The sequence below is a fragment of the Pongo abelii genome, chromosome 18 (genome assembly GCF_028885655.2).
Source record: "Pongo abelii isolate AG06213 chromosome 18, NHGRI_mPonAbe1-v2.0_pri, whole genome shotgun sequence".
Classification (NCBI taxonomy): Eukaryota; Metazoa; Chordata; class Mammalia; order Primates; family Hominidae; genus Pongo; species Pongo abelii.
Genome location: NC_072003.2, coordinates 33,320,054 through 33,333,904, shown reverse-complemented (window position 1 = coordinate 33,333,904; position 13,851 = coordinate 33,320,054). Strand labels below are relative to the sequence as shown.

General features: G+C 52.0%; 1 protein-coding gene across 2 annotated transcripts; it reads right to left on the bottom strand.

The window, feature by feature from the left end:
- Positions 1-72: 72 nt before the first annotated feature.
- On the bottom strand, positions 73-13,851 carry KAT8 (lysine acetyltransferase 8). Of its 2 annotated transcripts, XM_002826372.5 has the most exons (11): positions 13,565-13,851; positions 11,185-11,259; positions 10,930-11,105; positions 4,354-4,407; positions 4,089-4,253; positions 3,302-3,391; positions 1,278-1,418; positions 1,076-1,169; positions 830-980; positions 536-690; positions 73-240 (listed from the first exon to the last, which is right to left on the bottom strand). In XM_002826372.5, the coding sequence occupies exons 1-11, from the start codon at positions 13,773-13,775 to the stop codon at positions 176-178; spliced, it is 1,377 nt and encodes a 458-aa protein (XP_002826418.2). In that variant the 5' UTR covers positions 13,776-13,851; the 3' UTR covers positions 73-175. The 2 variants fall into 2 exon arrangements, with proteins under 2 accessions (XP_002826418.2, XP_009248948.2); XM_009250673.4 differs by lacking the exon at positions 4,089-4,253 and having other exon boundaries at positions 13,565-13,801.

The window sequence follows — 13,851 nt, the reverse complement described above, 5'->3', positions numbered from 1 at the left end:
TCGCCGTGCATGTGTGAAGTGAAATGAAGAACATCCACTCTTGGCCTCCCCTTCCCCTCCAAAGTCCAGGGCCACCAGCAGAACTGACTTTATTAAAAAAATGACAAAACAGGTCTATACATATTTACAGGCTGGGAGCCAGGAGGCTCGGGTCCGACAGCAGGGGCCAGGCCGCTCACTTCTTGGAGAGCTTGACTTGCTTGTGCTTGGGGGGTGCCCACTTGAGGCAGACGGAGTCCACTGTGGGGAGAAGGGGTGGGAGGCAGGGCTGGGCCTGGGCCAGGCCAGCTCACACCTGGCTGCCCTGCTCTGGGCTCAGGCCAGTTTCACCTCCTCCAGGTGAGAACAAAAGGGCAGGCTGTGCTGGGGAGGGGCAGGGAAGCCCAGGAATGAGAGGCCTGCCCCGGGCTCCATCCTGGGAGCTGGTCTGACTGGTTTGGGATCATGTGACAGCAATAAGGAGGCCTTGACTCCTACCAGTCCACATACTGACACTCCCCCCACTGCCCCCGACACACAGCAGCCCCCCACCCACCTGTGATGGGTGGTTTCTTATACTGGGCACTTTTGAGGTGCTCCTCCACCAGCTTGGGTGTGACACAGATCACGTGCTGGCCCTTCCAGTACTTGACCATATTGAGGGACTGCAGGGTACTGATGATGTCATTCTGGGTGATGCTGGTCATCTGGCTGCAAAAAGGGATGAGAGCAAATGCCAGACATGGTGCCCTTGTGGGATCTGGCCAGGATGGTGACAGGGTATGAGGAGGCAGGATCGTGGCCCATCTCAGGACAAGTCCTGCCCCCAGGGCCCGGGAGGCCCCCTCACCTGAGGTCCTTGATGGACAGTGTGCCCCGGAAGTCCCGCAGGATCTCCAGCAGCACCCAGGACCAGTAGCTGCGGTAGCTGAGCTTGCCCAGGTCAGACAGCGGCTTCTCCGGGGAGCCGACCGTGCTCTCCAGCTTGGAGAGCTCATAACCTGGCAGCAGTAGAAAGAGGAACTTAGGATCCAGCCTGCCCTGGCACCCTTGCCCCACAGGTCTCCCCCTCCCAGACAGGCCAGGAGCCACTCACTGAAAGCAATGAGGAACTTCCCGTAACCGCGGCGTTGGTAGGGGGGCAAGGTCAGGATGCAGGCGACATTGTTTCCATCCGGGGACTCCTTCTCCTGCAGGAGGCGGGTGCTCAGGGCTGCTGGGGAGGCTCTGTCCCCTCTCTGTTCGTGCCCACCTTCACCCTCCCCACCCTCCCCACCCTGAGTTTCCAGACCCAGCACCTTGGAGAAGTAGCCAACAATGTGGGCCCCCTGCCGGTCCACCTCAGTCAGGATGTAAAAGACGAATGGCTCCACGTCAAAGTACAGTGTCTTATGGTCCAGGAAAAGCTTGGCCAGCAGACACAAGTTCTGACAGTAAATCTAGGGTTGAGGAGGGGGAGACAGGTTCAGGGGGCAGGCACAGGCCCCACCCAGCTGGTTCCAGCGGCCAGCACCAGCCCACGCGAAGTGGGCGCCTCGCCAGGCCAGAAGGATTTCACACTGGAAAGAGTCTTCGGTCAGCCTCTGACTGACAGGGAACTGGAAATCAGAGAGCAACAGCACTTCGGAGGTGCCAGCGGAGCTGGACGAAGCCCGGCCACCCCTTCCGAGTGCCAAATACGAGCTGGGTGCCTTCCATGCAGGATCTGCTTCAGTCTTCACAGACTTAACTCTGTTTCAGCTCGGGAAACTGAGGCTCCGAGGCAGGAATTTAGACTGTCCTGTTCATGGCTGTGTCCCCAGCGCCTAGCACGAGGCTAAGTATGAAGCTGGGTACCTGGTAAACATCTGCTGAATGGAGGAGCCTCGAGCCCTGTCTGTCCACTTGGCCGCACTCCAGGAGGGGGACAATGGGACCAAGTTTGGCTTCACGGCACAGACTAAGGGGCTCCCTGGTTTATGACACCACAGCCACTCTCTCATCCAACCCGGCAGCTGTGCAAGCTCAGCACTGGCAGGCCCATCTCACTCAGGAGGAAGCTGAAGCTCCCAGAGTGGAAGTGCTTGCCCAGGGCCTCAAAGCTGGCAGAGTGCAGTTGGAAAGCACCCCCACATCTCCAGCGGGGGCCCTTCTGCTATTCCACACAGCCATGCTCAGGAAGGCAGAGCAAGGGCAAGAGCTGGGCTCAGCCTGCATATTCTCCGAGTCCAAGGCTAATCAAGCCCCAAGAGGTCACCGATAATAACAAGGCCCGTGTTTATTAAGCACATACTAGTGCCAAGCACTGCACTGAACACTTGACATTTGCGGTCTCACTTATTCCACTAACAACACAACTAGGTAAATACTATGACTCCTGTCTTATGGACAAGGAAACAGGAACAAACCATGTTAAGTAACTTGTCTGTGGTCAGGGAGGAAGGTGACAGGGCAACATGAGCCACCCTGTAGTGAGTGGAGCCACTCTGAAGCCTGCCCTCTCCGTCCTATGCTGTATGGCCCATATGCGGGAAACCAGTACACTTGGCGAGACCCTCCCAGACTGACAAGGCAAAGGCCAAGTTCTCTACAACAGCAGGGCAGGTCCCAAAGGCCCCAACCTGCCCCGCTGAAGTCATTCGGGGCCAGGAACAAGGAACTCAGCCCTTGAAAGCCACAGAGCTCTCTCAGCAGGAAATTTCACACAAAGCAGTCCCCTCCCAGGCAAAAACAAACACCTTTCTTTCCAACGGAAGGAGAAAGCCCTTCTAAAAGCAGCCTCAGGCTAGAAAATCTCCTCTGGGTTCCAGAACAACCCAAGCTTGAACCTAACCCCACCAGCAGAAGAGTCCTGGGGCCACCACAGGGCCCTGTGTTTCCTATGCACCAACCATAGGCCTAGTGCCAGGCTAGGAGGCCCTCAGAGGCCGCCTTCTTTTTTTTTTTTGGAGACAGATTCTCACTCTGACGCCCAGGCTGGAGTACAGTGGCACAATCTCAGCTCACTGCAACCTCTGCCTCCCAGGTTCAAGCAATTCTCGTGCCTCAGCCTCCCGAGTAGCTGGGAATACAGGTGCACACCACCACGCCGGCTAATTTTTCGTATTTTTAGTCAAGAAGGAGTTTCGTCATGTTACCCAGGCTGCTCTCAAACTCCCGAGCTCAGGCAATCTGCCCACCTCAGCCTCCAAAAGTGCTAGGATTACAGGTGTGAGCTGCAGTGCCCGGCCCCTCAGAGGCATTCTGCCCATAGAGGCTCAGCTAAGGCTGCCCTCTCCCCTTTGGTAGTGATGAGGTGCCCAGGGCCTCCCCGGCCTCCCCCAGCCCCTGGCCACCCACTCACCTTATGGTCTTTGCCATCAACTTCGTACACAGAGATGTTGCTCTTGCGGTAGATCTCTTTCCCGGGGGGCTGCCGCCACTGGCACTGACCCTGGTGGGGGACAAGAGAACAGGTTCGCTGCCCATATGTTCTCTGCTAGGAGGTCCCCACCCCACCACTGCGTGCTTTGGAGCAAGTCTCTGCCTCTCTGTTTCCCCCCTCAACACTTCACCTACATCGAGTAATCCTCCCAGCAGCCTTAGGAAAGCGATCCTGCTTTTACAGACCAAGGCCCAGGCACAGAAATGCAAACATCACACAGCGCAGATGGGTTCTGAGTCTTTGTGGGCCTGGCTCTGGAGAGACCCATCCATGACAATGGCTTCCCTAAACCACACCTATTCACTTCAGATTCCACACTTCGGGAAGCAGCCCACTGTGTCAGTGATGACAGCGTCCCTTCCTGACAGCCCCCAATTTCGTCCACACTTAAGGTCCCACTGCCAGGGGCTATGTGTGCTTCCTGGGATGGGGCTGGCCTTGGCAAAAGACCTGATGGGGGTGAGTTACTGTCCCCATTCCAGAGAAAAGGAAGCTGAGGTCTGGAGTTGGCAAGGTCACCCTGCCAGCAACAGCAAAGCCAGGCCTGGAATCCAGGCCTCCTGACCCTCAGCAGCTCTTCCGTGTACTTGCTCCTCTGGGCTTGTCTCCTCCCTGGAGCTGCCGGTGCAGCCGCCCTCAGCCTCCATGCCTGCCTCTGCGTCTCACCAGGCCCCTGCCCAGCTCAGCCCGGCCGGCCCAGCCTCACCAGGTGGAAGCGGTAGCTCTTCTCATATTTCATGTACTTGAGGCAGTACTCGCAGAGCCAGAGCTTGGGCTGTTTCCCATAGTCTTCGGGGAATGGTGAGAAATACCAGGCATCAATTTCGTAGTTCCCGATGTGGATCTTGTCCACATACTTCACCTTGGTGATCTGCAGGCAGGGTGGGAGCGGGGCACAGTGCACGGCTCAGCAGGGGCTCCTCGACAAGGGGAGATGGGGGACCTGCAGGCAGCTTCCCAGCCCCACTTACCGCCTCATGCTCCTTCTCCAAGGCTGCTGTGGTGGGGTCCATCTCTGCATAAGTCTGGGCCAGGAAAGAAAAGTGGGCAGAGGTGAACAGAAGTGGTGACCAGGCTGTCCCTCCCCCGTCAGGACCCACAAGGCTTCCCTGCTGTCTACCAGACCTCATTCCTGGATGGCAATAATAACTACACCAATAGCTAACCTATCTGACTTGGTTCTGAAGCCAGCTGGTCCAGACTCCTCTCACACCCACCCGCCCCACCCCCGATATCCCAGACATCCCTGATGTCCAAGTTTGGACCTTTTGCCAGATGAACAGGGTTAGGATCAGGATAGGGGCTTCAGCAGCATGATGGGGGGCAATCCAGCTCTGCCAAAGTTGTGAGACTCAAATGAAATAACAGATTTGCCTTCCAGGCCCACCATAAGAACTGTTACTACCTCCCCGATGTGCCTGGACCCCTTTCCTGAGCACCAGACCCTGCCTGCCCATGGGACTGCCCCAGAGGTCCCTCCCACAGGGACAGCAGACTCAAGATGTGCAGAAAGGACCTCAACACTCCTCCCTGCAAACCTGCGCCTCCTCCTGGGTTGCTCATTTTACTGGGAACATCACCCTTGGTCCCAATGTCCAAGACCCATAACTAGGCTTGCCTCAGACTACTCCCTCTCCCTCGGCCTGGCCAAGTCCTAACACAGCGGATGTCGGGTCTACTTCTGACATCTCTGGAAATGGGCCCTCTCTGGAATTCTCCTCTCTGTCCTGCTCCAGATAGTCATGGCCCCATCTCAGGTCTGGACAATTTACTAGGCCTCCTCAGATTCCCTGCCTCCAGCCCCAGCCTCCTCATTGCTATCAGCAGCCCCCTTTTTGCGGCCTTCATGCTTCTGCCCAAACAGCTCCTTCTACCTGGAGAATGCCCTTCCTTCTCTCACTGCCAGCAGAGAACGCTTCCTCAGCCTGGCACGGAGCACGAGTCAGGTAAGTCCATGATGCTTTGTGATCTATTCTGTGTCACTGTCGTTATTGTGCTCTCCCATCCTTCAAGGCTCGAGATTCTTACCACCCCCTCCAGGAGGCCTGACTGGATTCTTCCCATCCAGAAAACATTCCCTCCTTCCCAAGTTCAGTGAGAAGTGGTCGACAGGGCAACACTGTCCAAGTATGCCCATCTGGGTTCCTCTATTTTTCAAGCCCTTAGAAAGCAGAGACTAAGAGTCACACCACACTCACAACACATCCTGCTCCTAGGCCAGACCCTGTGGGAGGAACCCAGTACAGCCTGACAATGGAGGAGGGACCCAAGACAGCCCATGACCTATACCAGCGCAGATGAGGCCGACCTGTAGCTGAGAAGGGAGGAAGGAGCCAGCGCTTTACCCAGAACCCCCTCCACAAAGCACTGTGCTTATATGCTTATATGGCCTCATTTAATCCTTTCAGTAACCCTTACATAGAGTGTTCTTATTTCTTTTTTTTTTTTTTTTTTGAGACGGAGTTTCACTCTGTTGCTCAGGCTGGAGTACAGTGGCACCATCTCGGCTCACTGCAACCTCCGCCTCCCAGGTTCAAGCAATTCTCCTGCCTCAGCCTCCCAAGTAGCTGGGACTACAGGCACATGCCGCCACATCCAGGTAATTTTTGTATTTTTAGTAGCGATGGGGTTTCGCCATGTTGGCCAGGCTGGTCTCAAACTCCTGACCTCAGGTGATCAACCAGCCTCACACTCCCAAAGTGCTGATTACAGGCGTGAGCCACTGCGCCCAGCTGCGTTATTTCAATTTTACAGAGTAGTAAACAGGCAGGGCAAGGTTAGGTCCCTTACCCTCGGGGACTAGCGAGCTGCCATTTATTACAAGTGGCAAGCACGGCATAGACATTATTATTTTTTTTTTTTTCTGAGATAGACTCTCACTCTGTCGCCCAGGCTGGAGTGCGGTGGCGAGATCTCAGCTTACCACAACCTCTGCCTCCTGGGCTTAAGTGATTCTCCTGCGTCAGCCTCCCAAGTGGCTGAGACTACATGTGCCTGCTACCATTCCCGGCTAATTTATTTTGTTTTTTGAGATGAAATTTTGCTCTTGTTGCCCAGGCTGGAGTACAATGGTGCAATCTTGGCTCACTACAACCTCCACCTCCTGAGTTCAAGCGATCTTCCCACCTCAGCGTCACAAGTAGCTGGGATTACAGGCGCCCACCAGCAAGCCCGGCTAATTTTTTGTATTTTTAGTAGACATGGGGTTTCACCATGTTGGCCAGGCTGGTCTTGAACTCCTGACCTTCAGATGATCCACCCACCTTGGCCTCCCAAAGTGCTGGGATTACAGGCGTGAGCCATAGCCTTTTTTCTTTTTTTTTTTGAGATGGAGCCTCGCCCTGTCACCCAGGCTGGAGTGCAATGGCAATATCTCACGTCACTGCAACCTCGCCTCCCTGGGTTCAAGCGATTCTCCTGCCCCAGCCTCCCAAGTAGCTGGGATTGCAGGTGTGCACCATCACACCCAGCTAATTTTTTGTATCTTTAGTAGAGACAGGGTTTCACCATGTTGGCCATGCTGGTCTCCAACTCCTGACCTCATGATCCGCCCACGCCTGGCCTCTTTTTGTATTTTTAGTAGAGACAGGTTTTCATCATATTGACCAGGCTGATCTCAAACTCCTGACCTCAAATGATCCAATCATCTCAGCTTCCCAGAGTGCTGGAATTACAGGCATGAGCCACTGCACCCAGCCGACATTATTTCATTTTGTCCTCACAATGAGCCTTTGAAATAAGAGTGCTCATTGTCCCTGTTGTATGAGAGAAAACTGAGGCACAAAGAGGTGAGGTCACTTGCCCAAGGTCACAGAACTGGTATTCAGCAGAGTCGGGCATGGGCCCCTGGTCTGTCCAATTCTGAATCTAACCACTGTAAAGATGAGGAAGAAAGATTTTCCTCCTCACACATTTCTTTAAAACACATTTCCCAATTCTCACAAAATACAGTGCTCTTCTGCAAATGCAATAAAGAACTACAAAAACACTACTTTTCTTAATTGTTGCAATTTATTTAGAATTAAACATTAATTAGGCTCTGAAGAACCTTGCTGATTGTTAACTGGATGATTGTTTCATTACCTATTCTTTGATTTTATCACCACTGGCCCGTTATCCACCCTGCTGGTTGCCAGCTCAGAGGTATGTCTTTGTTGAGTGCAAAATAGTTGAGGAATTAATCTTAGATCTACACTGTCCAATAGAGTAGCCACTTGTCACATAGGGCTATTTAAAATTATACTCAGCCAAACGTGGTGGCTCACACCTGTAATCCCAGCACTTTGAGAGGCCGAGGTGGGAAGATCACTTGAGGCCAGGAGTTCCAGACCAGTCTGGCCAACATGGCGAAACCCCATCTCTGCTAAAAATAAAAAAAAAATTAGCTGTGTGGTGGCACATGCCTGTAATCTCAGATACTTGGGAGGCTGAGGCACAAAACTTGCTTAAGCCAGGAAGGCGGAGGTTGCAGTAACCCGAGAGCTCGCCACTGTACTCCAGCCTAGGTAACAGAGTGAGACTCTGTCTCAAAAAATGAAAATTTTGGCTGGGTGTGGTGGCTCACACCTGTAATCTCAGCACTTTGGGAGGCCGAGGCAGGCGGATCACTTGAGGTCAGGAGTTTGAGGCCAAACATGGTGAAACCCTATCCTACTAAAAATACAAAAAATAGCCGGGCATGATGGTGCGTGCCTGTAGTCCCAGCTACTTGGGGGGCTGCGGCAGGAAACTCACTTGAATCTGGGAGGCGGAGGTTGCAGTGAGTTGAGATCGCACCACCGCACTCCAGCCTGGTTGACAGAGTGAGACTCTGTCTCAAAAAAATAAAAATAAATAAAAATTTTTAAAAAAAGATAATTAAAAAAAAAATTTTTTTTTTTGAGACAGTCTTGCTCAGACACCCAGGCTGGATGGAGTGCAGTGGTGTGATCTTGGCTGACTGCAACCTCCATCTCCTGGGCTCAAGCGATTGATTCTCCTGCCTCAGCCTCCTAAGTAGCTGGGATTACAGGTGTGCACCACCACGCCCGGCTAATTTTTGTATTTTTAGTAGAGATGGGTTTTGGCCATGTTGGCCAGGCTGGTCTCAATCCTCTGACCTCAAGTGATCCACCCACCTCCACCTCCCAAAGTGTTGGGATTACAGGTGTGAGCCACCACACCCATAATTTTAAAATTCTTTTTTTTTTTTTTTGAGACGGAGTCTCACTCTGTCGCCCAGGCTGGAGTGAGCCCAGGATCTCGGCTCACTGCAAGCTCTGCCTCCTGGGTTCACACCATTCTCCTACCTCAGCCTCCCGAGTAGCTGGGACTACAGGTGCAGGCCACCACGCCCGGCTAATTATTTTGTATTTTTTAGTAGAGACGGGGTTTCACCATGTTAGCCAGGATGGTCTCGATCTTCTGACGTCGTGATCCACCCGCCTCGGCCTCCCAAAGTGCTGGGATTACAGGCGTAAGCCACGGCACCCAGCTAAAATTCTTAATTCTTAGTCACACTAGACACATTTCAAGTGCTCAACAGCTACATGTGGCTAGTGGCTACTGTACTGGATAGTACAGGTATAGAACATTTCCATTATAATAGGAAGTTCGATTGGGCAGTTTAGACCTTGAGGAGTTCTTCCAGTTTAGGGTATTTCAATTTTTTAAATCACACCACAGTAGGAAGTACACTTGGCACTGTAAATCTGTTGATATGTCTGTATATACACACAAGTGTGTGCTAGGATCATTGGGAAGGTAAGGCTGCAACAAGAGGAATCCTGCACACTTTTATTGGGTGTGAAATAAAAGCTTCTCAAAACAATACCTACCCTTAATAAAGTGCAACACTTTCTTATCCACTTTCTTTCTTCCATTTAAAGAAATTTAAATGTTGGGCTTGCCCACTGAACTCATGTACTCAGAAGGATGAAGCTGCAATGGCTGAAAGTAACAAATGTCTGGGTGTCTGGAGACTTTGACAAATCTTGCTCTGGTTTGCACTCCTGATTGTAATTTTATAAATTTAGAAACTGAGACTTGGTCGGGCGCAGTGGCTCACACCTGTAATCCCAGCACTTTGGTGGGCAAGAGGATCGCTTGAGACTAGGAGTTTGAGACTAGTGTGGGCAACATAGCAGATCCCGTCTCTACAAAAAAATAAAAAATTAGCTGGGCATGGTGGCACTTGCTTATGGTCCCAGCTACTCAGGAGGCTGAGGCAGGATGATTGCTTGAGCCCAGGAGGTTGAGGCTGAAGTGAGCCATGATCGTGCCACTGCACTCAGCCTAGACGATAGAGTAAGACCCTGTCTCAAAAAAAAAAATAACAATAATATGTACAACTATTATGTATCAATACAAGAAAAAACCAAGGCAGGTACAGGGATGCACTCCTGTAGTCCCAGCTACTTAGGAGGCTGAGGCAGGAAGAACATTTGAGCCCAGGAGTTCAAGTCCAGCCTGAGCAACACATCAAGACTCCCGTCTCTTAAGAAAAAAACCAAAATCATTGCTAAGGCCTCTGGCTCTGAGGTAGCACAATCTAGCTGGTAGATCTAATTCCTGTCTGGGTCCCTAAACTTATCTGTAGCTCTTCTGCACGCTTACTTCACAGGCCTGCTGTGAAATGTCAGTGAGGTCATGTATTAAAACACTTAGCTTAGGCCGGGTGCAGTAGCTCACACCTGTAATCCCAACACTCTGGGAGGCTGAGGTGGGCGGATCACCTGAGGTCAGGAGTTCGAGACCAGCCTGACCAATATGGCGAAACCTCGTCTCTACTAAAAATACAAAAATTAGATGGGCGTGGTGGCGGGCACCTGTAGTCCCAGCTACTTGGGAGGCTGAGACAGGAAAATTGCTTGAACCCAGGTGGCAGAGGTTGCAGTGAGCCGAGATCATGCCACTGTACTCCAGCCTGGGAGACACAGCAAGACTCCGTCTCAAAAAAAAAAAAAAAAAACACAAAAAAACACAAAAAATCCACTTAGCTTAGCTTAATACTTCTGCTCACTGGCTAACAAGTGTTTGGCATTATTATTCTAATTCCAGCCCACCATTTTACTAGCTGTGTGACCTTGGGCATTTTACTTAATCTCTCTGAGCCTGCTTCCTCACCTACCAAAAAAGTAACTATTCCTGTGTGTTGAATTGTTGGGAAGGATTTGAGGAGCTTATACATATACAGGACTTGGCAGGGTGCTTGGATATAGCAACTGCCAAATAACATTCTCGTCTTTCCCACTGAACTTCAAGTCATTTTTTCTACTAAGACACAGCCACTAGGAGACAAAAGAGGCTACCGGTGCAGGAGGCCTGAGTTCTAGTCCCAGCTGTGCCATTTCCTTGCTGTGAGACTGCAGCGAAGCCCTTACCCTCTCTAAGTCTGTTTTCTTACCTATGAAAAGTAAGTTAAGAGGAAGTAGGTAAAGTCCCTGACACACTACAGGAGCTTAAGAAATGGGATCTGCTATGGTTTTGGCACTGGGGCCCGAGAGACCCAAGGGAGCTGGCAGAGGCAGCTTGGCCTCCTGGGCCCGTGGATGGGAAGGGATCCGGACCTTCTGCACATGGTTGATCTCATCATGCTTGCGCTTTTGGTTGCGAGTGATCTTGCGCTCAGGCTGCTCTGCGAGCTCGCTCAGGTACTTCTCTGAGTTCTTCTGCACGGCATCCTTCACTGTCTTGGTCAGCGCCAGCCGGTTCTTGTCTACCCACTCGTCCAGCCGCCGGTTAACTGTAAGGATGGGGCCATAAGAGTGCTGCCAGGGCACCCAACTCCCCACACCCACGCCCAGATGTGCCAAGCCACTCACAGCCCACGTAGTGTACATAGAATTCCTCTCGGCCCTCCTGGTCGTTCACTCGAGACTGGATCACTTCAGCAGAATCTGTGATGGAAAAAGGCTAGGGTCATCAGGAAGGTAAGGCTGGAACAAAAGGAATCCTGCACACTGAGAAGCAGTTTCCAGAGTCCAGGGCCACACATCAGCTAACCTCACTGGTCCACCTCTGCCATTCTACTCAATCGCTGCCACAACTGTGAGGTGGATCAGGTTGGGGCTGTTATTCTTATTTTACGAATGAGAAAATAACTGGCTGGGTGTGTGGCTCACACCTGTAATCCCAGTACTTCTGGAGGCCGAGACGGGCAGATCACTTGAGGCCAGGAGTTTGAGACCAGCCTGGTCAACATGGCAAAACCCCATTTCTACCAAAAAGACGAAAAAAAAAAAAAAAAGCCAGGCGTGGTGGCACACACCTGTAATCCCAACTACTCGGGAGGCTGAGGCAGGAAAATTGCTTGAACCCGGGAGGCAAGGCTGAGGCAGGAGAATTGCCTGAACCCAGGAGGCAGAGGTTGCAGTGAGCTGAGATTGTACCACTTCACTGTGGCCTGGGTGACAAGAGCAAGATTCTGTCTCAAAAAAAAAGAACCCCAAAAAACAAAACAAAACTGAGGCTTACCCAGGGTCACAGATTTGAAAAGTGGTAAGAGCTAATACTTAACTGAATTTAAGTCTGACTCTAAATTCAATGCTCATTTTACCATATACCCTCAGTTGTTCATTTGTTCAGGGATCATGAGTGCTGGCTCTGGATTAAGATAGCCTACATTAATGTATAAGTCCAGGGCTGGGCATCGTGGCTCACGCCTGTAATCCCAGCACTTTGGGAGGCCAAGGTGGGTGGATCACGAGGTCAAGAGGTCAAGACCATCCTGGCCAACATGATGAGACTTCGTCTCTACTAAAAATACAAAAATTAGCTGGGTGTGGTGGCGCACAACTGTAGTCCCAGCTACTCAGGAGGTTGAGGCAGGAGAATCGCTTGAACCCGGGAGGCAGAGATTGCAGCGAGCCGAGATGGTGCCACTGTACTCCAGCCTGGCAACAGAGAGCGATTCCATGTCAAACAAACAAAAAAAACAAACAAAAAAAATATACATAAAATTCCAGCTCCCTACTTCCTAGCTATGTGTAACTGAGCAAGTTATTCCATCTTTCTGAGCCTCAGTCTCTTCATCTGTGTAAAGGGATAACAGCTGGGCACAGTGGCTCATGCCAGTAATCCCAACACTCTGAGAGGGTGAGGTGGGAGGATTACTTGAGCCTAGAAGGTCTAGGCTTCAGTGAGCTGTCATCGTGCCATGGTACTCCCACCTGGGTGACAGAGCGAGATCTTGTCTCAAAAAAAAAAAAAAAAAGACAAAAGGGATAATAGTGCCAACCTTAGAAGGTGAGTTAATGCCTCCAAAATTTTTAGCAGCGCACCTGACAATTAGCAGAGCATTCAATAAATGAGTAAGGCAACCACTACGTGTCTGGCCCTATGCTGTGTTGTTGCGGGGTACAGAGGACACAGTGATGAATCACAAGAAGTGCTGCCCTCCAGAAGTTCCCAGTATGATGGAGGAAGACAGAGAGAGAAAATTACAACATAATGTTACAAAAACTATGACTGAGGTATGAAAAAAATGTTGCAGGAACACAGAGAACGGAACCACTCACTTTGCCTGAAGGGGAATCAAGGATGACATCACAAAGGATATGAAGCTAAGAGGATGAGTAGGAGCTAGGCAGGCAAACAAGGAGAAAGGGAAGAAAAAGCATTCCAAGCAAAGGGCACAGGTGGTAAAGGGCGTGTGGTCTTCAGAGGGCACAGTGTCTTCTGGCCTGGCAATGCCCTTTGCTAGTGTTGGCTAGAAACTGGAGAGGTCACAAAAATGAATGCCACTCTAAGGAGTTTGGGGTTAATTTTGAAAATGAGAGAAGGCAGCAGAACATTAGGAAAGGGAAGCCTGTTGTTTCTGGAAGGTCTTCTCTCTGCGGGTGGCTGCCAGGGACAAATGGAAAGAGAAGACGCAGAGACAAGAGACGGGTGAGTAACCAGCGTTAGCAAGAAAAAGGAATGAAGCCTAAAACTGGGCAAGGAAGTGGAATGGGAACAATCCTGGTGAAGGCCTGAGTAGTGGGTTTGTAGGCGTCGCTCGGCATAATTTAAGGTCAACAGCCTCCCACAACTCGGCTGGTTTCTCAGCGCCCGGAACGCGGAGTTCTTTCCTCAAGCCCCGCCCCTCCTCCTCTCCACTCCCAGCCCCCGGATCTTGGCCTCACTGAGAGCCTGTCCTCAGGCCCCGCCCCACCCCCTGGCCCTGAGCTCCGCCCCGCCCCCGGCCCTGGGCCCCGCCCTTACGCCAGGTGCTATCCGGTCGCCGGCACAGGTACGTTTCTCCGATCTCCACCGTGACTTCCGGCTCGCCGCGCGCCGGGGTCGGCGGAGAGACGCGTCCCGGGGATGGGGCGGTCCCCTCAGCGGCCGCATTCTCCCCGGGCCCGGGCTCGCCCTCCCCCGCGACCCCTGAAGTCGCCGCTGCAACCGCCGCAGCAGCTCCCTGTGCCGCCATCGCGGGAGGGGAAGTGACGCCAGAATCAGACGCCACGCAGCTCTTTTGGCTCCGGGTCAGCAGTGCGTGGGGCGGG

Excerpts from the sequence above, each read along its gene's own strand:
- KAT8 (XM_002826372.5), bottom strand. The coding sequence starts at position 13,775 with ATGGCGGCACAGGGAGCTGCTGCGGCGGTTGCAGCGGCGACTTCAGGG. Across the intron at positions 1,170-1,277 it reads TTGTTGGCTACTTCTCCAAG|GAGAAGGAGTCCCCGGATGG; the intron begins GTGCTGGGTCTG and ends CGCCTCCTGCAG. Across the intron at positions 981-1,075 it reads GAAGTTCCTCATTGCTTTCA|GTTATGAGCTCTCCAAGCTG; the intron begins GTGAGTGGCTCC and ends TACTGCTGCCAG.